Source organism: Oncorhynchus tshawytscha, linkage group LG13 (assembly GCF_018296145.1).
Source record: "Oncorhynchus tshawytscha isolate Ot180627B linkage group LG13, Otsh_v2.0, whole genome shotgun sequence".
Lineage (NCBI taxonomy): Eukaryota > Metazoa > Chordata > Actinopteri > Salmoniformes > Salmonidae > Oncorhynchus > Oncorhynchus tshawytscha.
In genome coordinates this window covers 47,662,987-47,687,110 of record NC_056441.1, presented here as the reverse complement: position 1 = coordinate 47,687,110, position 24,124 = coordinate 47,662,987, and the positions used below count along the sequence as shown (strand labels likewise).

The following is a 24,124-nucleotide window of genomic DNA, read 5'->3' as shown; positions in this document are numbered from 1 at the left end:
TGTCCACATACTTGTTGAAGTGTATGTTTACATTGCCAAAGCAAGTGAAATAGATTACAAACAAAAGTGAAATGTTCAAATTCTTTGTGGTTCTGTCTCTCGTGCTCTCTCTTTGATGCCTGTCTTCCTCTCGCTCTACCTCTTGCTCTCTCTGTCTGTCTCGCTCTCTCTCTGATGCCTGTACTCCTCTCTTTGGCGTTTCTTCCCCTCTCCCCACCATCTTTTTTTTACCTCGTCGTAGGACTTTTTCCTACTACAGTCCTCTTTCTCGCAAACACACATTTCTTGATTCTCTCTTCTTTCTATCGTCTCACTCTTTTCCTGGTCTCCCTCTCAGCCTCTCCCTCCCATTCTGTCTTCTGAAAAAGCAGACTCTTAGTTAGACCGGCCCTGCAGGGTCCTGGCACTTTTTTATGACCTCATCAGTCCCCCGTGGCTTTAAGTTATGGCCTGTCTCTTCTAAAGAGACTTTGTGTTAATGTAGAGCACCACTGGCCCAGGCCATGTCCAATTTACTGTCACATAGTCAGTGGCTGAGTCCCAAATGGCACCCTGTTCGCTATGTAGTGCACTACTACTTACCTTTATACAGAGCCCTACCCATAGGGCCCTGGTCAAAAGTAGTGCACTTTATAGGGAATAGTGTGCCATTTGGGACAGAACCTCAGATTATTGTCTGGGTTAGGGTAACTACGTCTTTATTGCCTGTAATTGATTTTGATGGGGTTGTATTTTTATTTTGACGTCCTTGTAGTCGTTCAAGAGGAGGTACTTCCAGCTGACACAGCTGACTGATAACTCCTACATCATGAACTTTTACAAAGATGAGAAGATCTCCAAAGAACCCAAGGGCTGCATCTTCCTGGACTCGTGTACCGGTGTGGTTCAGGTAGGTAGGCGATGATAGAGTCCCAACAGACTGTGAAATTAGATTTGCACACACATGCATGCATTCGGGGATATACACACACACACACACACACACAGATTGACACACTTGCTATCTGTAGAACGCCACTGGCACACATTAAAACCGGTTCCCTATAGACTGTCCAATCGAGGAGCTCGGAGTGTTGCAACTTTCCCTAGCTAAGACTCTTGAGAGGAAATAAACTGAACAAAAACAAAAATATTATTTCTCTCACAGATTTGTTTACCACCCTGTTTGTGAGCATTTCTCATTTGCCAAGATAATCCATCCACCTGACAGGTGTTGCATATCAAGAAGCTGATTAAACAGCTGAGGAGTATTTCTGTCTGTACTAAAGCCCTTTTGTGGGGGAAACCTCATCCTGATTGGCTGGGCATGGCTCCCCAGTGGGTGGGCCTATGCCCTCCCAGGCCCACCCATGGCTGCACCCGTGTGAAATCCATGTGAAATCCATAAATTAGGGCCTAATTCATGTATTTCAATTGACTGATTTCCTTATATGTACTGTAACTCAGAAGAATCTCAGAAATTGTTGGATGTTGCATATATTTTTTTGTTCAGTATAGGTGTAGTCAGGTCTATAAATGCAGCAGGAAGGCTACCAAAGAACTCTTATTAACTGCGTCCCAACTGCATCCCTATTCCCTACATAGTGCACTACTTATGACCAGCCCTATGGGTTATTGTAACACATTGTTACAATACGGATACGATATGGTAAGATACGATAGGAGATTTCACAGACGCAACTAGTCGTGCACTACCCAAATGCACAAAAGTCACTAATTTACTGACTTGTCTGTCAAAGTATGGGCGAACTAACACTAACCAAAACACCCCCTGTAGAACAACCGTCTGAGGAAGTATGCCTTTGAGCTGAAGATGAACGAGGTGACGTACTTCGTGCTGGCGGCAGAGAGCGAGCAGGACATGGAGGAGTGGATCAGTACCTTGACCCGGATCCTCCAGATCAGCCCCAACGACGGCCCCACCCCACTGACGCAGCTGGACCGTAAGAATGTAGACCTCATCGACACACGGCAAGGTGAGTACTCTGGACCTCCATACAGATTCAGGATCAGCTTCCCCTCCCCCAATCCTAACCGTTACCATTAGTGGGGAAAATGCTAAACTCACCCAAGATCAGCGTCTAGATGCAACTTCACCCTACATCTACTCTGGACCTGGTTCCGGTTTATTAGGACTCAGTGTAGTAAAATCTTTCGCAACGGATAATGAGAAAAAGGGTTTCTTATTTTGACGAGTCCAGATAGTACCTCACTCCATTTTGAATCCTTTTTGTTCCGTGTGCCTACTGAACACGAACCCTGATGATGAGAAGAGACACACTCATCGTAACGTGTCCTGAAAACAAGACTTGAAAACAACATCTTAAAGGAAGATGTTCCCTGACTGTTTGCTGTCTCCCAAAAGTGATTTTTTTTATTATTATGTAGTATCACTGAGTTTCATAGAAAATAACTTATGGGAGCAGCAAATGCTGAGTGGACATATTCCTTTAAAAAAAAACTTAGATCCTGACACCTAAGCCTCATAGCCCCAGAGCGGGAGAGGAAAGAGTAGAGGAGTTTGGAATATAGATTAGAATATGCCCAACAGAACCCTAGCCTGGTTCCAGATCTGTTTGTGCATTAAGGTATTCATAATCTGGTATTCATAATCGCTGAAGGATATTCTGCCATGGCTAAGTTGAGACTTAATGTGCGGTGACTTGATCCTTATTGTTTGTGGTCCACCAGGAAATTAGACCGGACACAAGGCAAAGCACTCCACCTTGGTTTTTATAGCTTAAAAATAGTTTTTTTTAAAAGCCTCAGTATGGAATATAACCAAACAAATTGCACACACCGCCCTGGACCATGGAGAATTGAGGTTGTGAAAACGACTACGAATGATGTAATAGCCGTAGTCATCATGGTTGCTGTACTAACATGATGTTAAATCAAGTTCGGTGTACTAACTGACCTGAGCCTTATTAGCCATTAAACTCCATATAATATCACCTGGAGGTGGTGTGGTGTACAGTTTCATCAACCGCGCTGGCTGGTGGAGCTCCCAGAGCTAATCCTGAAACTAACAAGTCATGCTGAGTTAGTTATTATAGTAGTGGTGGCTATTCAACAATCTGATGTTCAGGGGGGATAGAAGCTGTTGGCCATTCTGTTAGTTTGAGCCATGATGCTCTTGTATTGCCCGTACCCGAGTGATCGAAGCAGGGAGAACAGGTTGTGGCTCAGGTGGCTGAGGTCCCTGATGATCTTCTTGGCCTTCCTGCAACACCTGGTGTTGTAGGTGCCCTGGAGGGCAGGCAGTGTGCACCCAGTGGTGTGTTCGGCTGAGCGTACTACCCTCTGTATTGCCTTGCGGTCAGTGGCAGTGGTGTTGCCGTACCGGGCTGTGATGCAGCCCAACAGTATGCTTTGGATGGTGCTCCTATAGAACACTGTTAGGGCCCTTGTGGACAGACTTAATTTCGTCAGCCTCCTGTCAGTTGCTGCCGTGACTTATTCTTCACAGTGTCCATGTGGTTAGACCATTTCAGCTCCTCTGAGATGTCTAATCGTTTCATTCCGAACAGAACCCCAGTTCTGTCCAGAAAAAAATAAGTTCTGAACTGGTTCAACCCCCCCAAAAAAAGTACCCTTTCTGTTCCTTTTTTTAACCTTGTGAAATCTACAGTTTTTTTTAAACGTTTAGCTCATTACATTAATTCACCAATCAGTGAGGATAGAGCAGGCAAGCTAGTTGTTTACATGTGTCATGGAAAGACAAGTGTAGCCTATGGCTCAAGATGAGACTGAAATGTTAAGGGTGGGGAGAGAGCGAGAGGGTTACATTATCTTAATTAGGCCCGCAGAATTATACCCAGGAGGAGCGGCTTCTACTGTATGAAGGAACTTTGAATGTCCTTTGAGCTAGCTAGCTAACAAGCTTGCGTTATCAAGCAAACAAGCTTGTGAGAGCGCCGCCAGAATTAAAAACACGTCTTACCTTTTTTGCAGTTAATAAATCCAACGTGAAACATGCTAACTAATCCTTTAACTAGTATTGAAAAAGTGAATCCATTCTTCTCTAGCTAATAAAACATCTCTCTCCCCATCTTCACATGCTTCCAACGTCAGTACAGTGGCCTGCAGTATGCTTCGGAGGGGGGATGGGCAGGTAGCCTTAACACACATACACAAAGATTTCGGCTCGTAGACAGATGCTGGAATAAGTTTCTGAGTGACAGATTGGGGGCTTTGCATTTGGTGCTTTTGTTGCGTGTCTGGAATGTAAAAGAGTTATTACTGGTTTCCATGTTTTAAAATAACAGTTCTCTTCTGGAACAGTATGGGTCACTTTTGTTCCAGGTTCCATTTCGGTTCCTTGAAAAATGACTTATTTTCCGGTTTTCGGTTCTGTTCCCTGAACCGGTTCCAACCCTTGGGAAGAGGTAATGTTGCCTACCTTCACCACCCGGGTCCGGCCTGTCAGGAAGTCCAGGACCCACTTGCATTGGAAGAGTTCAGTCCCAGGGCTTTTGTGAGCTTAGAGAGCACTATGGTATTGAAGGCTGAGCTGTAGTCGATTTGACAGCATCCTCACGTATGCATTCTTCTTGTCCAGATGGGTGAGGGCGGTGTGCAGTGCAATGGTGATCGCATCGTCCGTGGATCTGTCGGGACGGTATTCGAATTCGAGAGGGTGGAGTGTGTCAAGGGAAGGAGGAGGTTATGTGGTCTTTGACTCTCGAAGCACTTCATGATGACGGAAGTGACTGTAGTCATTCAGTTCAGTTACTTTCCCTTTCTTGAGCACAGGGATGATAGCTAGAGAGAGTTTGAAAATGTCAGAAAACACAACAACTAGCTGGCCTGCACATGCTCTGAGGGCGTGGCTAGGGACGCCACCTGGGCCGCCAGCTTTGCGAGGATCAACACGTTTGAATGACTTACATTTTATTTATTTATTTGACCTTTATTTAACTAGGCAAGTCAGTTAAGAAGAAATTCAGATTTTCAATGACATCCTAGGATCAGTGGGTTAACTGCCTTGTTCAGGGGCAGAAGGGCAGATTTGTACCTTGTCAGCTCAGGGATTCGATCTTGCAACCTTTCGGTCCAAGTCCAACGCTCTAACCACTAGACTTGGACTTCCTCCAAACCGTAAGCACGTAGCCCTTGTTGTCCTCCGGGGCTCTCCTCGGCAGCTCAGAGTCGTTTTGCATGAACCGTGAGAAAACAGTGTTTAGCTGTCTCTTTGTAATCCATGATCGTTAGAAACCCCTGCCACATGACTAGTATCCGACACGCAGAATTGCTCCTCCACTTTCTCCCTATACTTGTGTCTCGGAATCTGGATCGATCTTCGTAGGTCGTATTTGTTCTGTTTAACCATGCAATGAGAGAAGAAGAGCAGCATCAGCAGACCTAATACACATTCAGGGCTCTGTACTACTTCTGCTCTTTCTGTCTGTCTCTTTCGTTCTTTCTCTATTCCCCCCCTCTCTCTCTCTTTTTCTCTTTCTTTCTCTATTCCCCCTTCTCTCTCTCTCTCTATGTGAAAGAAAACAGCTGTCTATTTCCCTCCCTCTCTTTGTGTGGGGCCTCTTTTACAGTACCACATAAAAGGTTGACCTACACTGACTGAATGGAGGGATGGTAGTGAGAGGATAAACACATACAGTAAGCTCCATTAGAGGCCAGGGAAGGCCGGTGTGAGAGAGCGCTCCCCTACTCCCCCCCTCCTCCCCACCTTTACCCCTCTCAGAACACACTCAGGTATGGCGGCTTCCATGACAACAGCCTGGCAGTCTCCTTCTCATTCTATAGCTGTCATTGAAGACCAGAGGAAATGAGCCAATACTAACAGGAATGGGAGACATGAATTTCACCGGAGATATTGACTGTAACTGTCTGTCTCTTTCCCCACCAGACGTCTGTGATCTGTCTCTCAGCGACGTGTGTTTACCTGAGAATGAAGAGGTGACCGAGAACGGCATCAACCCTGAGCTGGCCAAGGTGGGTATGTGGAGATGTCATTTGACCCGTAAAAAAATGATCAATGCTTCTACTTGTATTATGCTAATTTAAAATCAAATCAAATTGTATTTGTCACATGCTTACTTACAAGCCCTTAACCAACAATGCAGTTTAAAAAACAATACCAACAAAAAAACAGTAATAGATAAAGAATAACAAATGATTAAAGAGCAGCAGTAAATAACAATAGCGGGGCTATATACAGGGGGTACCAGTACAGAGTCAATGTGCGGGGACACAGGTGTCGAGGCAATTGAGGTAAATATGTACATGTAGGTAGAGTTATTAAAGTGACTATGCATAGATAATAACAGAGAGTAGCAGCAGCGTTCCGGGGGGGCAATGCAAATAGTCTGGGTAGCCTTTTGATTAGCTGTTCAGGAGTTTTATGGCTTGGGGGTAGAAGCTATTTAGGAGCCTCTTGGACCTAGACTTGGCGCTCCGGTACCGTTTGCTGTGCGGTAGCAGAGAGAACAGTCTACGACTAGGGTGGCTGGAGTCTTTGACAATTTTTAGGGCCTTCCTCTGACACCGCCTGGTATAGAGGTCCTGGATGGCGGGAAGCTTGGCCCCGGTGATGTACTGGGCCGTACGCACTGCCCTCTGTCGTGCCTTGCGGTCGGAGGCCAAGAATACCAGGCAGTGATGCAACCCGTCAGGATGCTCTCGATGGTGCAGCTGTAAAACCTTTTGAGTATCTGATGAACCATGCCAAATCTTTTCAGTCTCCTGAGGGGGGAATAGGTTTTGTCGTGCCCTCTTCACGACTGTCTTGGTGTGCTTGGACCATGTTAGTTTGTTGGTGATGTGGACGCCAAGGAACTTGAAGCTCTCAACCTGCCCCACTACAGCCCCATCAATGAGAATGGGGTGTACTCAGTCCTCCTTTTCCTGTAGTCCTCCTTTAATACATATTCTGTATATTCTGTATTTTATTTGTGGGGATATCTTCTCTCTCTCTCAGTATTTCTCTGAAACTGAGGAGGTGGTCCGATCGGCCAGAAGAGAAGAGAGGCTCAACCTGTTCTCCCTGGACCCTGACACCCCGGTAGGTAGTGTTTAGGGGTTAATACACTGACACTGTAGGTACCCTATAGGGGTTAACACACCTTGTGCAGAACTGTTGGTGGTACAGTCCTGCACAATTCACCTGTTAATTAAGCACTGTTAGGTCAGGGATGATAATCTCTGTCCCAGGAGGGCCTCTGTGTCTGCAGGCTTCTGGTCCAGACCAGTGCTTACACACCACATTCAACTTCAGCCCGCTGCCCACTGATAGTCCAATTGTGTGCCCCTCTGATGCTGTCTGGTTCTGTGTCAGGTGTTGAGGAGTCCGCGTGAGGAGTACCCTAGGGGTGAGGGCCTCCCAATCCGTCCCTTCGAGGAGAAGCTGGGGAGGAGACTGATGATCGCCTGTGGATCCCTCAACCTGACGCTGCAGGGCTGCATCAATGAGACCGAGACTGGTCCGGTCACCAATGTAAGACCCGCTTAAAACCACAAGTACACCACCACCATCTCACGCTCACTTGCACGCGCGCACGTACAGTTCTCCGCAGCTTTTAAAGGTCGACTTAGCATGATGACGTTGCAACTAACAGCGCCGCAGATATTGAGATGCGCTCATGTATTACATAACTGATAGTGCTCAATGGTCAAAACACTTTTCACTCTGTTGTTTACTGTGCTGCGATGGATGATCCGAGATCAGCTATTGAGTGCAGTGGTCACTGGAAAAGTGAATAGTGTTAATCTTTTGAATGATTTGCTTGGTGCAATACTCATATGCTAATGCATACGGGAGTAGGAATAAGAGAGAAGGTTTGAATCCTAATCAACCTGCCTACAAATTGTTTGAAGTGCAGTAGAACAACATAGCAAGCATGTCAAAGCTGTGTGCTGGAAAACCTTGGTAAATCCCTGGTGCTCATCACATGTAGTATATCCCCATCAGATTGAGCCCTTCTTTGTGACTGTGGCCCTGCTGGATGTGCGTGAGGGAAGGAAGGTGTCGGCCGACTTCCATGTTGACCTGAACCAGGAGACGGTGCGTCAGATGCTGGGTGGAGCTGGGTCGGGAGGACCCGGGGCGGGGCAGGAGAATGGCCTGAGCTCCCCTGCAGAGAACAGACCTGGAGACTGTCATCTCAGCCTGGACCTGGACGACTGGCTCCGCTTCCCCAAACAGGTACGCTACAGCAACGCTCCGGAGGAAGTTTCCCAAAGGTGCAAATCTAGGATCAGTTTCAGCAACACACAGAGGGGATAGGGCAGAACTGGGAATGTCATAGGGAGAAAAGAGAGATACTTACTCCTTTCGTGTGTGTGTGTGTGTGTTGTGTGGTGTGTGTACGCAGGCCATCTTCTCTGTGACAAACCCCCACACGGACATTGTTCTAGTGGCGAGGGTGGAGAAGGTGCTGATGGGAAATATCGCCGTGGGAACAGAGCCGTACATCAAAAACACAGACTCCAGCAAGGTGACGCAACTCTACATCACAGTTCAATTCTCTCTAACTACCACCCCTCACCTTTATAGTCTATTACCTATGGGTAGGGTTGCAAAATTCAGGTAACTTTCCCCAAATTCCCCAGAAATGTATTTATTTATTTAATTGAAGTTTTGCGGGATGGAATCTCTTGAGATGCACAATCTCGTTTTCAAGTGTCCAAAAAAACCCACAAAAAAAACTACTTAGAAACAAGAATAATATGGCAAATAATTTGTAATAATAACAATGAAATAACAATAATATAAAACTTAAACTTACATTATTAATAGCTAAAAAAAGAAAGAAATACTACTAGACTTGCAACCAATAAAAACTACAAATCCAGGTTAGAAATATCTGGGAATCAGGAGGTAATAAGCAGGAAATCTATGAATCCTCCAACCTGGAAAAAATGTGACATTTGGGGAAATTACAGGAATTGTGTAAACTCTACCTATTGGACAATCTATTATGGAACATAAGTTGAGGGGAGTTAGTGTGTAGAACAACGTACAGTAAAACAGAGCTTGTTTTCCCCTGGCCCTTAGTAGTGAAACAGTGGTATACACAACCTTTACAAGGTCTTTCCAGTGAGATTTCTTGTAAAGCTCTATTTAAATTCTCCTTAATCACACAGAAAATCAGATGGTTTGGAAATACATTTTTCCTCAGATTTTCCAAGATTTTTTTCCAAGACGCCCCCATAGAATTCCACAGAGTCAAATCCTGGCCTTTGTTTGGGAAGTTGACTGGATGAGCAGACGGGAGTTGATTTAGACTTGCAATTTATCAACGTCGAGGATCATTCATTTCTGTGTTTTCCCGAAACCCACCGACAGACTTCAAGAATATCAACAATGCTGCCCCTTTTTAAAGTAATGTTTCCTTCTCTCTGACTCTCTCGCTCTTTCTCTCTCCCCCACTCTGCTCCCCTCTCTCTCCATCTCTCTCTCTCTCTGTTCTTGTCCCTTTGAAGACGGTTCAGAAGATGCTGAAATCCAACAAGCAGTTCTGCAGTAAACTGGGGAAGTACCACATGCCCTTTGCCTGGTGCATCAGGTGAGGGACACTGAGCCACACTGTGTTTTCTGTAATCCTACTCACTCCGTATCCATTTATTGACCTTTTCTCCTTTAATGAGCAACCTGCATCACACAGATGTCTATAAAGGTGTAGGTAATTAAGTATCTTACACTCGAAACTATTTTCCTGTCTGTCTGTCTTGTCTGTGCATCCGTCCATCTGTCTGTCTCACCTGTTCCTGTCTGTTCTGCCTGTCTGTCTTGTCTTTCTGTCTATCTCAGGTCTGTGTTTAAGGACAATCAGGGGACGGTGGACCGGGAGTCTCGCTTCTCGCCCCTCTTCAAACAGGAGAGCAACAAGATCTCCACCGAAGATCTCATCAAGCTGGTGTCTGAATACAGGAGGTTAGGCACCAAAAAGACATCAAGATTGCGTCCCAAATAGCCTATTCCCTATTTAGTGCACAACATTTGACCAGAGCCCATAGGGCTCTAGTTGAAGGTAGTGCACTATATAGGGAATAGGTTGCCATTTGGGATGCAGACCAACTACTGTCAGTTCAACCCATGGTCCAGAGTTTATCATGACTACCTAATCTGACCTGGAAAACTCCTGCCCCTAGTCTTAGAGAATGTATGGTGCTCATTGCTCACTCATTCCTTGGCTCTCTCTGTGTCTTTGCAGGGCTGAGAAGACCAGTAAACTGCAGACCATTCCAGGGAACCTGGACATCACAGTGGATTATGTCCCTATGGAGCATCCAAGTTAGTCCAACACTTTTATGTTCTCTTTCTCTCTCTTTTCTCTTTCTCACTTCAACAACCCTCATGTCTCCCTTTCTTGTTCTCTCTCTCTCTCTCTTTATTTTCTCTTTCTCTCTCTCCCTCTTACCTCTCGTTTCTCTCTTTCCACCCCCCCCCCCCCCCCTCTCTCTCTCTACTGTTGAATAGCCATCAGTGTTACATGTATTACAAATGTCTTCTCTCTTCTCTACCTCTCTTCATTTTCCCTCTCTCTCGCTCTCTCCTTATTTTCTCTCTCTCTACCGCTCCCCTCTCTCTCTATTTCTACCCCTGTCTTCCTCTCTCTATCTCTCTTTCTACCTCTCTTTCTCTACTGTTGATAGCCATCAGTGTTACATGTATTACATATGTATCTCTCTCTCTCTCTCTCTCTCTCTCTGTCTGCAGACTGTGTGACGTCATCCTATGTGCCTGTCAAGCCCTTCGAGGACTGCAGCCAGCACCAGGCCACCGTGGAGGTGGAGGAGTTTGTCCAGGACTCCACCAAGTTCACCCAGCCACACCACGTCTACAAGAACCACGTCTACGTCTACCCCCGACACCTCAAATACGACAGCCAGAAGAGCTTCGCCAAGGTACCGTAACCACCCAAACCGACACACCACTTTGTAATTTATTTTTATTTTTTATGATTTATTATTAACCCCTCCACCAGGAGGATAAATATCTTATTTTTTTTACAGATGTTTTTCTACATATACATACATTTTACATATACATGTTACATATACATGGTACTTTTATATAAAGCAGTCGCATAACAATAATACATTACCAAACATAAACTCTTTAATCCCAACCCTCAGCCCATCCCACCTATCACCATAGACCTCAGCTCTTTAATCCCACCTCTCTCAGCCCATCCCACCTATCATCATAGACCACCCTTGTTTGGTTTCCATGTACCATATATTTTTCAATTGTGCTGTGATGTTTTACAGAAAAATCTAACCTTTCTAATCATATATTATCCACAGATTGTGAGCTAAAGATGAAAACCTTTCCTACCTGTATTATTATATTATTTATTGACTGACTATGGCTTTCCAAATCGCCCAACACTGCTATTTGTAAGGTTAATTTTAAGTGCATGTAGATTTTTTTAACCATTCCTGAACCTGTGACCAGAAACAAGCTACATAGGGGCAATACCAGAATAAATGATCTAGTGATTCTGTCTCTTCACAGCAAAATCTACAGAGCTGAGATTGTTGTATGCCCCATATATATAGCATTCTGTTGGTGGCAAGAATTTGATATAATAATTGAAATTGAAAAACTCGAAGGTTCGAATTAGGTGTAGTTTTTTGTACCAGTTCATAAAACCATGTGCTATGGAATTGGTACATTGAAAATCTCCCATTTATTTTGCAACCTAGTGTAAGGTACGGTAGTGTAAACACTGTATTTTTTAACGATCCAATATGTAATATGGTACACTTGTCATAATTAGTTTTAATCCATAGAGGCTAGAAAAGTGATAAAGATCTTCAATGAGACTGTGCAGGGATCCAGATTGTGGACTTAAGAATAAACTAGAATCATCAGCAAACATTAACACTTTTGTTTTTATCCCCTGGATTTCTAATTAAAGTTCTTGTTGGATCTAATTGTAATAGCTAGTATTTCAATGGCCATAATAAATAGATATGGAGACAACAGACAGCCTTGTCTTACTCCTCTTAAAAGCTCAATACTCTCTGAGAAGTAACCATTATTTACGATTTTACATCTGGGGTTGCTTATACATAACTTTAACCCATTGTATAAGAAATTCACCAAAATTAAAGTAATCCAGGCATTTATATATAAATTCTAGTCGTACTTTATCAAACATCACTTGTGATCTATACTAGATATACTCAGAAATATGATGGCAAGGAAACCTATATGCTGGTATCGTGATACTGGTATTGTGAAAACTGTACTAGATATGAAGGAAAGGACATGTAGTAGACACACAAGTCACACTGTACACATATGGTACCTCTTTGCAGACACGCATTAAATCTAACAACGTCATTTTCATTCACAGGCTCGTAACCTTGCAGTCTATGTGGAGTTTCGGAGTTCAGATGAGGAAGTTGCCAAACCTTTGAAGGTGTAGTATCTTCTCAATATCTTCTTTGTCATTGATAGCATTTAGAGTATCATGGTGCATTTTTTGAAAAACTTCACTTTTCTCTTCATTTGTTTTTTTACTTGTTGCTTCAGTGCATATACGGCAAGCCTGGGGGTCCAGTTTTCACCACAGCAGCCTGTTCGACGGTTCTTCACCACTCCCAGAACCCAGACTTCTATGATGAGGTGAGTGTGGAATGAGTGTGTTGAAGAGGTGTATGGCTAGGGGGAGAGGAATGGGAAGAGATTGATTGGAAGGGGCATGTGCAGGGCTCTAATTGCCTGGTAGCCAGTTTTGTTTTTGCCTAGGCCAACTCTGCTCATTATCATGAATTTGAGAGGCTGAAGCACAATCAGACATGTGCATACCAGGCTAGAGCCCTCACCGTGTAGTGTCAGGTGTAGGATAAAGTTGCCCTGAGATGCTGATCTTAGGTCAGTTTTGTATTTCCCCCACTATTGGTTAGGATTGGGGGAAGGGGAAGATTATACGAGATCTGTACCCAAGGGAAACTTCACCACGGAACTTAGTGGCTCAGTTGATTGTTCACCACTGTGACACCAGTTCTGCCACTTGTCAATTAATATATATATATATATATATATACTGTACCAGTCAAAGGTTTGGACACACCTACTCATTCAATGGTTTTTCTTTATATATATATACGATTTTCTACATTGTAGAATAATAGTGAAGACATCAAAACTATGAAATAACACATATGGAATCATGTAGTAACCAAATATTTTATATTTGAGATTCTTCAAAGTAGCCACCCTTTGCCTTGATGACAGCATTGCACACTCTTGGCATTCTCTCAACCAGCATCATGAAGTAGTCACCTGGAATGCATTTCAATTAATAGGTGTGCCTTGTTAATTTGTGGAATTTATTTCCTTCTTAATGCGTTTGAGACAATCGGTTGTATTGTGACAAGGTAGGGGTGGTATACAGAAGATAGCTCTATTTGGTAAAAGACCAAGTCCATATTATGGCAAGAACAGCTCAAATTAGCAAAGAGAAATGACAGTCCATCACTACACACTTCGAAAGTTTCTTTAAGTGCAGTCGCAAAAAAACATCAAGCGCTATGATGAAACTGGCTCTCATGAGGACCACCACAGGAATGGAAGACCCAGAGTTACCTCTGCTGCAGAGGATAAGTTCATTCGAGTTACCAGCCTCAGAAATTGCAGCCCAAATAAATGCTTCACAGAGTTCAAGTAACAGACACATCTCAACTGTTCAGAGGAGACTGCGTGAATCAGGCCTTCATGGTCGAATTGCTGCAAAGAAACCACTACTAAAGGACAACAATAAGAGACTTGCTTGGGCCAAGAAACACGAGCAATGGAAATTAGACCGGTGGAAATTTGTCCTTTGGTCTGATGAGTCCAAATTTGCAATTGTTGGTTCCAACCGCTGTGTCTTTGTGAGACGCAGAGAAGGTGAACAGATGATCTCTGCATATGTGGTTCCCACCGTGAAACAAGGAGGAGGTGTGATGGTGCTTTTCTGGTGACACTGTCAGTGATTTATTTAGAATTCAAGGCACACTTAACCAGCATGGCTACCACAGCATTCTGCAGCGATACGCCATCCCAACTGGTTTGCGCTTAGTGGGACTATCATTTGTTTTTAACAGGACAGTGACCCAACACACCTCCAGGCTGTGTAAGTGCTACTTGACCAAGAAGGAGAGTGATGGAGTGCTGCATCAGATGACCTGGCCTCCACGATCATCCAACCTCAACCCAGTTGAGATGGTTTGGTCTGAGTTGGACCACAGAGTGAAGGAAAAGCAGCCAACAAGTGCTCAGCATATGTAGGAACTCCTTCAAACTGTTCCAGGTGAAGCATTCCAGGTGAAGCTGGTTGAGAGAATGCCAAGCGCGTGCAAAGCTGTCATCAAGAAAAAGGGTGGCTACTTTGAAGAATCTCAAATATAAAATATATTTTAATTAGATTAACACTTTTTGGGTTACTACATGATTCCATATGTGTTATTTCATAGTGTTGATGTCTTCACTATTATTCTACAATGAAGAAAATAGTCAAAATAAAGAAAAACCCTTTCATGAATATGGGTGTCCGAATATTTGACTGGTACACTGTATATTATAATTTTTTTAATATATTGAGGCGTTTGTTAAATGCACTTTAAATAATGTGTGATTTTCATTTTTTTTTTTTTGCCTGTTTCTGAAATGGTCCTTTGTGTCATCCTCTGTTTCTCAGGTGAAGATTGAGTTGCCCACCCAGCTCCACGAGAAGCACCATCTACTCTTCTCCTTCTACCATGTGACCTGTGACATCAACACCAAGACCAACTCCAAGAAGAAGGAGGCCCTGGAGACCCCAGGTAGGGAGGAAGGAGAAATGCTGTGACCCTGTGTGGCTCAGCTGGTAGAGCATGGTGTTTGCGACGGGTTTGGTTCCCGCTTCGGGCTCGCAGTCCAAAAATGTATGGATGAAAGCATCTGTTAGATGGCATATATGTCTTTGAGGCAAGTTTGTCAATGGATTGGATGGTAGCTAGTTGGTGTTAGCTTATCACTGTGCAGCAACATCGCCTCGATACTGTTGTGATTGTGTTATTGGATTCTGGAGTGTGATGGTGCATGCTACATCTACAGGCCAATACTACTGTGCTCTTGCTTCTGATTGAGCTTGCTGTAAGAAGACTTTGTGACAACTGCTGATATAACAAGGGCTTTATTAATACATTTTATTGATTTGATTTACACATTACATACAGTATAGTGTTTTCCCATGTGTTCTTTCGTGTGTGTGTGTGTGTGCACTGTGTGTGTGTGACTGCAGTGGGCTACTCGTGGCTGCCTCTGCTCAGAGAGGGTCGCCTGGCCTCACAGGATTTCAACATCCCTGTGGCCTGTAGCCTGCCCTCTGGATACCTGCTCGTCAAAGAACCTGGATCGACTAAGGTAGGGGAGGGAGGGAGGGAGGGAGGGAAAGTAGAAAAAAATTATTTGGATGGAAGGAGATGCAGGAATTGATAGAGAAAGCATTGTTGCTTTGGCAATACAAATGTAAGTTTTGTCATGCCAATAAAAAAGAGAGCGAGTGAGGTATGAAGTGAGCACACCAAATGGAACAACAGTAAAGTGTTAAGCAAGCATGGATCTCCTTGGTGCTCAGGGACCCTTCCTCCCTCTCTCCCCCCAGAACGGCTCAGATCTGAAGTGGGTGGACGGAGGTAAGCCCATATTCAAGGTCTCCACCAACGTCCTCTCCACAGTCTATACTCAGGTAAGAGTCTGTACTTACCCTGCCACTCCATGAAACCACCACAAGTAAAACATAAAATACTAATCTTATTTAACCAACCTTTAATGGGTTTCAACTCCAGCAAGTCAATCCTTGTTATCACATTGTGACTTAGGGTATAGGTTGCCATTTGGGGCGCAATCCTATCTTGTGCACTACTTTTGTCCATAGGGCTCTGGTCAAAACTAGTGCACTATGTAGGGAATAAGATGCCTTTTGGGATGCAAGTTCAGTTTGCTCCTGGATTTAGTCCTTATCTCCTGTGCACAGTCGATCACTCAGTGATGGTGGTCCTGGTTGTGACTGTGTCTTCTCTCCTTGATTGCCAGGACCCCCACCTGAACCGCTTCTTTCAACAGTGCCAAAAACGAGACACGGACCTCTCCCAATCACCTACCTCAAACTTCCTCAACTGCCTAAAGGTCTGGAGAAATGAAGGAAGGGAGGGAGGATAGAGAGATGACTTCACATCTTTCCGTTCTGCATTTTACCCCCATACTATACACCCCTTCACTGACCGTCTTTCCTCTCTCTCTCTTTCTCTCTCTCTCTCTATCCTCGCTCTCTCTGACTACCTCTCTCTCTCTCTATCCTCGCTCTGTCTCTGACTACCTCTCTTTCTCTCTCTCTATCCTCGCTCTGTCTCTGACTACCTCTCTCTCTCTCTTTCTCTCTCTCTATCCTCGCTTTGTCTCTGACTACCTCTCTCTCTGATTCTCTTTATTCTCTCTCTCTCCCACAGGGCTTACTGAGCATTGAGAAGATTCCAGTGATAATTCGCTTCCTGCCTGTGCTCTTCAACCAGCTGTTCAAGGTCCTCACCCAGAACGACAACGACGAAGTCACCACCACCACCACCAGGTAGGATGAGGCACTGCAGGCCACGGACTCCACTCTCACTGCCACCGGATCATGCAGGAATACATGTTGCCAGAATTCACATTGCCAACTATTAATGTTGCCAGACAATGATGATGACTGAGTGACCACCTTGTGTTTCACCAGGGTGCTGGTCCACATTGTTGCCAAGTGCCATGAAGAAAAACTTGACCACTACCTGCACTCCTACATAAAGGTATGGTGCTCATTTCATTGGGATGTTAGCCCTGTCTTGCAGGAAGAGCAGTTTTTCTGCAGTTTAGCCAGGTGGTGTCATAGGGTAGAGGAGAGGGGTTGGGCTGAGTGGAGATGAGGGGAGAAGAGGAGAGGTGAGGTGAGGAGAGCTAATGAGAGCAAAGGGGAGGAGAATAACTCACAGACAGCTTCATTAGTGAAGGGAGAGAAGGGGGCTTTGTGTGTACGTGTGTGTGTGTGGGCTACAGTGGGGGCTTTGGGGTGTGGTGAGTGCAGGAGTGTGGCTGAGGGTCTAGGGCAATGTGCCCAGAACACTGTGGATACAGAGAGACGAGAGAGAGTCTGCCACACACACACACGGCTCTCAGCTCACACACAGACAAGCATGGCTGTGGGGAAGAGAGAAGGGGGGGTGTCGGGTGGAAGGCAAACAAGGACACCGAGCCTTTTCAATAAGAATGCAAGGCATGCTTGTTAAGAAGAGAGTGAGAGGCAGAGGAAGAGACAAAGTGAGTAAGGGAAATGGAGGATAGAACCAGCTTACCACAAGATTGTTCATGTCTTGTAGAAAGAAAATGAGAATCCTACAATTGATCTTTAAGAGGGGCAGAGAGACAGAAAGAGAAATGGAGGGAGGGTGGAAGGAGAAGAGGGGAGGAAAGAATGGGAGGGCCACTGTAATGGAACTGGCGTTGCTATGGCAACTGATTGGCATGCTGCTCGTGGGGCTAGCAGCAGGCAATTTTCGACCAGCGCTTTCTCGCCGTGTGGGTGTGTGTGGCTGGATACCAGATGTGTGTGTTTGTGTGCGTGTAGCATGTGTGTGTTTTGGCACGTTGCATATGCATGTGTGCGTGCATTGTTGCAATATGTGTGGGTGCGGGTACGTGTGGTTACCATTGTTAATGAATTAACTCAATTGGGTCTGTGGTAATGAGGTGTGTGTGTGTGCCATACACGTACAGTGTGGGTGGAACATTTCGCACACAAAGAGAAATAGATTGAGTGCCAAAATAATCACATAGATTTATAGATACGGTACAGAAGCACGTACCCCAATGCATTTCATGTGCCAAGGAAAACTACATTAGATCAAGATTTTTTTGATGCATAATTTATTACAAATTTTGTCAGACTCAGCTTTTTCTTCTTCCTCAACTCTGATTCCATCAACCTTAATGGGCGTTGTTTTGTTTTTATGTAGGTTTAATTCAATGCAGAGCCAAGCATATTGCATGTTTGGTTCCCTTGATGCTACTAATTGCATGTACAGAAAGTGAGAGAGCAAAAGTGTCGGTACAGTGTGTTTGTCTTACTGTCTCTGTCTGCCTCTATGTCCGTCTGTCTCATTGACCTTGTTCTCTCCACTGCGGTTGGTCAGTTTGTGTTCAAGGCGGAGTCGCATGGCTTCCGGACGGTCCACGAGGAGCTGGCCAAGGGCATGTCCTCTGACCTGAAGAGCAACGAGCAGCTGGCCATCAGGAACATCCTCAGGGTGAGCCTAGAGGGACGCCACACCCAGTCCCAAATGACACCCTATTCCCTTTATAGGATCATCAGGGCTCTGGTTAAAAAAAATAATGCACTATATAGGGAATAGGGTGTCATTTGGGTGGATAGTCCCCTGATCTACAGATGCTCACACTGTCAACAAACTGTCTGCTGCATCTCTGTTAACAGGGTTACGGTTGGGTTTAAGGTTAGAGTAAGGATTAAGGGTTAGGCCTAGCGTTAAGGTTAGTGGATAGTTCATTGAAATGTTGTTGACAGTCTACTGAACATCTACAAACCTATTTGGGACTATCCAAATAAAGACATACTTAGAAATGTCACACATAGTCATGCTAGGATTCCTTATCGTACATATCTGCTCTACGTGATATACAGTGCCTTGCGAAAGTATTCGGCCCCCTTGAACTTTGCGACCTTTTGCCACATTTCAGGCTTCAAACATAAAGATATAAAACTGTATTTTTTTGTGAAGAATCAACAACAAGTGGGACACAATCATGAAGTGGACCGACATTTATTGGATATTTCAAACTTTTTTAACAAATCAAAAACTGAAAAATTGGGCGTGCAAAATTATTCAGCCCCTTTACTTTCAGTGCAGCAAACTTCTGGAGAGAGTTTGCTGCACTGAAAGTAAAGGGGCTGAATAAATGTCGTTCCACTTCATGATTGTGTCCCACTTGTTGTTGATTCTTCACAAAAAAATACAGTTTTATATCTTTATGTTTGAAGCCTGAAATGTGGCAAAAGGTCGCAAAGTTCAAGGGGGACGAATACTTTCGCAAGGCACTGTATATCTATCTGAATGTGCTGTTGAATGTGACCCTGAGTGCTTAACTGAACGTAACCCGGATGATCTGACCCCTGTTTGACCTTTTACCCCTGTCTGCTGCAGTTTTCCTGGTTCTTCTTCGAGCTCATTGTCAAGTCCATGGCCCAGCATCTAGTGGACTCCGACAATGTCAAGGTATAGAAAAACATAAGATATGAAGTTGTTATACATGTACATATACACTCCCTGTGCGAGGGGAGGTGACCGATTAGCATACCCATAAACACTACATGAGACAAATTCTGTCTTTGTCACACTGATGAATACATTTTGACATTTTAGTATCATTGTCCCTGTTGTATTTAACTCACGCAAAGAGACCATCACATTCTCAAACCTTATTACTCAAAGAGTATATCTAATGATTATATTATACACTCACCGGCCAGTTTATTAGGTACACCCATCGGGTACTGAGTCGGACACCCCTTTGCCTTCAGAACAGTCTTCGGGGCATTCTACATGGTGTCGGAAGAATTCCACAGGGATTTTGGTCCATGCAGCCCATTCCATCCCATCCCAAAGATGAGCTTTTGGGTTGAGGTCTGGGGATTCCACAGCCCAATCAAGTAAACTGAACTCCCTGTCATGTCCCAGGCAATGTTTTTCACCTCCTCAATTGTCCAGTGTTGGTGATCGTGTGTCAACTGGAGTCGCTCGTTTCTTCTTGTTTTAGCTGATAGCAGTGGAACCCGGTGTGGTCGACTGCTGCAATAACCCATCCGTGACAAGGCTGGACAAATGTGCGTTCCGAGATGCCGTTCTGCACACCACTGTTGTAGTGCGCTGTTATTTGTCTGTCTGTGGCCCACCTGTTAGTTTGCACTATTCTTGGCATTCTCCTTCAATCTCTCTCATCAACGAGCTGTTTTTGCCCAGAGGACTCCCACTGACTGAATGTTTTCTGTAAACTCTAGACACAGGGTTCGCACAAGGTGGTTGAGGTGCTTAAAGCACTTGAATTTGGCATTCTGAAATTCAAGTACTGAAATACCTTGAAAATCTAACATTTTCTCAAGTTGGTACTTGAAAAGCACAATTAAAATGAGAGGAGAACAGATAATGATAAATATGTTTATGAAAGATATTAGAAAAATGTATTTCAGGCAGCCTACTGAGTTGTATTTCCTCACGTGTTTCGCGCTGCGGTTGCCAGGCGAACTCACTCATTCCACCCACACTGCCACTCAGCCAGGCATGTACGGACTGTTTAGGCGTTGCCAAATATCACATCGATAGCTAAAAATGCAGAGCAAATGTCAATTAAATCCTGCCTTTTGTGGGTATGGAACTTTTCTGAGATCTTATATTTCAGCTCATGAAACATAGGACCGACAACTTTACATGTTGCATCTTATATTTTTGTTCATTGTAGTTGACCTTTTTTCTTCACCACTATGACACTGGACACAACCAACCCACGCTGTGTAAGGTGCAAAACATGCGTCAGACTTTGACATTGCGAGCGTGGGTGAATCGGCCCTGAAGAGCAACATGAAGGAGGAAAGACGCAACGCTGCATCCCGCGCTTGCGCCAGTTCTACATTATGTAGACTTTTTCTCTGCAACAACCTCCAGAGCTTTTTTTTTTGCAAATCGCCTCATTCATGATATTCCACTGTATCAAGCCATGCTCCTGCTGTTCTGTTGGTCGTTAACATGCAGTTTCCTCACCCAGCCCACCAGCCCTTCTCCCGACCGGCGACACTAAAGGTGCCGGCTATTAAGTAGCAGAATCCCCAAATTCCCCAAAAAACAGTCATTAAGATGGAATTGTGTGGTCATGCAAATAGAAAATGGGGGTTCACCAGTAGGCATGTCCCAAAACTCTGCTCATCACTACTCAAATTGCAAAATCATAAGTACTGACTTAACACTCGTGTGTATATATAGTAAATATGTAGTGAAACAACGTATTATTATTTACAAGCATTTCGCTACGCTCGCAATAACATCTGCTAACCATGTGTATATGACCAATAACATTTGATTTGATTTGGAACTTGTAAGCCAGTGACGAATACTCCGTTTTTTTGCATGAGGTTGTGGCGATATACTGCCATCTGTTGGCAACTATTGCAAAATAATAATATTAACTATTACAAATTGATGGTCCTTGAAAATTAAATATGAGCGCTTGAAAAGTACTTTAAAGTCCTTGAGTCCTGTCGTGCGGGAAAAGCTAATCAGTGTGGCCGTTTCTGTGATATTGGATGCCACGCTCGAAGTCGCTTAGGTCACTTGTTTTGCCCATTCTAACGTTCATTCGAACAGTAACTGAATGCCTTGATGGCTGCTTTATATAGCAAACCATGGCCAAGTGAATCACTGTCTGTTAAGAGCAATCCATTTTTGTGAACGGGGTGGTGTACCTAATAAACTGTCCGGTGTGTGTATGCCACTTACCAGACACTTTTATCAAAGCAACTTACAGAATAATACAATATAATTTATTGTCCTTTTACAGGGAAATTCATTTTGGAAAGACCGCATACAAATACACAAACACAATACACTATAATACATGCAGTGTGGAAAACACTTGAAAGTTAGTACTGAAGTCAGACATATTCAGATTCCCTGCGGCCTACTTTCCGACCTTATATTGGGCCTGTATCTGTCCTATGTCCCACTGTTCCATTCAGTGCTGTTAGTATGTATATGTGATCCCTGCTGGAATTGAACCTACGACCTTGGTGTTGCTAGGGCAACGAATACACTCTGTTAAGTTCCATATTATGTGTGGCCTCAGCTCCCTCGACCACAGAGGTTCCCTTCAACCTACCTGAGTCGTCTGGAGAGCCTAGTCATGACCGTGTCCGACCACATCTTCTGGAAGAACAAAGAGCTGGCAGAGGAAACCCGCAGTGCCAACCTGGCCGTGGCAGCCTTTGTCAAGGTGGGAATCACACACATCGCACACAAATTACATGTTTAGGGAGCTGTCTTTAGCGCTTGTCGAAATCAGGCTCAAATGCTGCCGAGGGTAATGCATTTATATTCCCTGACTAATGATACGGAAGCCGAGTTGAATGCAATTAAAGCTAACTGTAAATGAAAATGGCTTCCACTGCTAATTATTGTTAGATACTGATTTCCTTAAAGAGATTCTCCGGTACTTTTGTATACTTTTTAGACAGTATTTCTGAAAGTAGCACTCATGAGCCAAAAGTGGTCTCCCTGGAAATTGCATACTACGTCACATATTGTGCATATATGTGCACCCCTTCATCGCACTCTCTCTCACTCTGCTCTGTGGGCATGATGTGCCTTTTACTAGATGTCACTCAAATGCGAGGGCTGAAACTCATGAGCTAGAATTCTTTCGTTCTTATTTACAATGACGGCCTACCAAAAGACAAAAGGCCTCCTGCGGCGACGGGGGCTGGGATGAGAAATAAAAATATAGGAACAACAGAGACACCACAACACTACATAAAGAGAGACGTAAAAACAACAACATAGCATGGCAGCAACACCACATGACAACAACATGGTAGCAACACAACATGGTACAAACATTACTTGGCACAAACAACAGCACAAAGGCAAGAAGGTAGAGACAACAATACATCACGTGAAGCAGCCACAACTGTCAGTAAGAGTGTCCATGATTGAGTCTATGAATGAGAGATGAAGATAAAACTGTCCCGTTTGAGTGTTTGTTGCAGCTCGTTCCAGTCGCTAGCTGCAGCGAACTGAAAAGAGGAGCGACCCAGGGATGTGTGTGCTTTGGGGACCTTTAATAGAATGTGACTGGCAGAACAGGTTTTGTATGTGGAGGATGAGGGCTGCAGTAGGTATCTTAGATAGGGAGGAGTGAGGCCTAAGAGGGTTTTATAAATAAGCATCAACCAGTGGGTCTTGCGATGGGTATACAGAGATGACCAGTTTACAGAGGAGTAGATTACGCATGTATGAACTACACATTGACACATCCATCCTAAAACGGGAAGTTTAAAAGATACTTAGTAGTCGCCAGAGTTCCAGAGCATGTTTTACTGTGTTGTGAAATTATGAAATGGGCGCTCTCTTTCATGTTCTTTATTAACTAATGCTGACCTCCCTCCCTCCATCCATCACTCCCTCTTTCCCTACTTCCTTCCTCTCCTCCTTATCTCCCTCCCCCCTCCTTTCCCTCCATCCATCCCGCCCTCTTTCCATCCCTCCCTCCAGCGTTGCTTCACCCTCATGGACCGAGGGTTCACCTTCAAGCTGATCAGCAACTACGTCAACATGATCACAGCCACTGACAACAAGGTAACACACACACTTACACACACACACACACACACACACACACTCATACACAAACACACACATACACACATCCTTCTCATTCTGTTTCTCATTGACGGAGGATATGTGAATAAAGCATTTCCTCATCTGTCGGTGTAATAGCCAATGTCACTCACGGTAGAATAGAATGCAATAGACAACAATTATATATCTACTAGAATAGAAAACAATGAACTTCAGAGGTGTTGTGGTGTTTCTATTCGGTCAATCAGGTGGTGACTAGGGCTGTTGCGGTGACCGTATTACTGCCACACCGACGGTCATGAAGGCAGTCAAATTCCACGTGACGGTTTAGTCACGGTAATTAGGCTTCTCCAAGCTCGGATGCTGCTGATGGTCGTTAGTAGCCTCCCGAACTTGCTAAGTGTCTGGTACTCAGCACTCTATTGTCCCTCTAATCACTCTGACATCAATGCAAATGTAATGGAAAATCTAATCAAGCACTTCATGAGAGCCCATGAGCTCATGCTGCATAACATTTCTATAGGCTATGCAATTGTGCAAGAAAACAGAATGGTGGCCTCTATTAAAAAAAGAGGAGGATCCCATCAGCTTTCTATAGGCTAGGCCTACTATATTTATTTTTCAACCTTCCTAATATTAAGCACATTGCTTATCTTTACAACAGGAGTATAGCCTTCTTGGTTGGCATGAAAATGAACCACGGGAGAAGCGTCCTCCCTTCACTATTTAAGTCAGA

The 24,124-nt window shown here is 44.2% G+C and overlaps 1 protein-coding gene across 10 annotated transcripts in view; it reads left to right on the top strand.

Moving 5' to 3' along the window:
• LOC112266050 (dedicator of cytokinesis protein 10-like) overlaps window positions 1-24,124 on the top strand; it is a 155,312-nt gene that overhangs the window by 90,828 nt on the left and 40,360 nt on the right. For all 10 annotated transcript variants that reach the window (XM_042295808.1, XM_042295807.1, XM_042295805.1 and 7 more), the window contains exons 7-29: window positions 755-889; window positions 1,778-1,976; window positions 5,870-5,955; window positions 6,941-7,024; window positions 7,298-7,456; window positions 7,931-8,164; window positions 8,334-8,456; window positions 9,445-9,527; window positions 9,773-9,895; window positions 10,176-10,255; window positions 10,682-10,869; window positions 12,330-12,395; window positions 12,509-12,601; window positions 14,658-14,781; window positions 15,243-15,364; window positions 15,606-15,689; window positions 16,037-16,129; window positions 16,450-16,568; window positions 16,713-16,782; window positions 18,163-18,276; window positions 19,189-19,260; window positions 21,878-22,024; window positions 23,302-23,385. In XM_042295808.1, coding sequence (XP_042151742.1) covers window positions 755-889; window positions 1,778-1,976; window positions 5,870-5,955; window positions 6,941-7,024; window positions 7,298-7,456; window positions 7,931-8,164; window positions 8,334-8,456; window positions 9,445-9,527; window positions 9,773-9,895; window positions 10,176-10,255; window positions 10,682-10,869; window positions 12,330-12,395; window positions 12,509-12,601; window positions 14,658-14,781; window positions 15,243-15,364; window positions 15,606-15,689; window positions 16,037-16,129; window positions 16,450-16,568; window positions 16,713-16,782; window positions 18,163-18,276; window positions 19,189-19,260; window positions 21,878-22,024; window positions 23,302-23,385 — 2,682 coding nt within the window. The remainder of the gene's footprint in view (window positions 1-754; window positions 890-1,777; window positions 1,977-5,869; window positions 5,956-6,940; window positions 7,025-7,297; window positions 7,457-7,930; window positions 8,165-8,333; window positions 8,457-9,444; window positions 9,528-9,772; window positions 9,896-10,175; window positions 10,256-10,681; window positions 10,870-12,329; window positions 12,396-12,508; window positions 12,602-14,657; window positions 14,782-15,242; window positions 15,365-15,605; window positions 15,690-16,036; window positions 16,130-16,449; window positions 16,569-16,712; window positions 16,783-18,162; window positions 18,277-19,188; window positions 19,261-21,877; window positions 22,025-23,301; window positions 23,386-24,124) is intronic.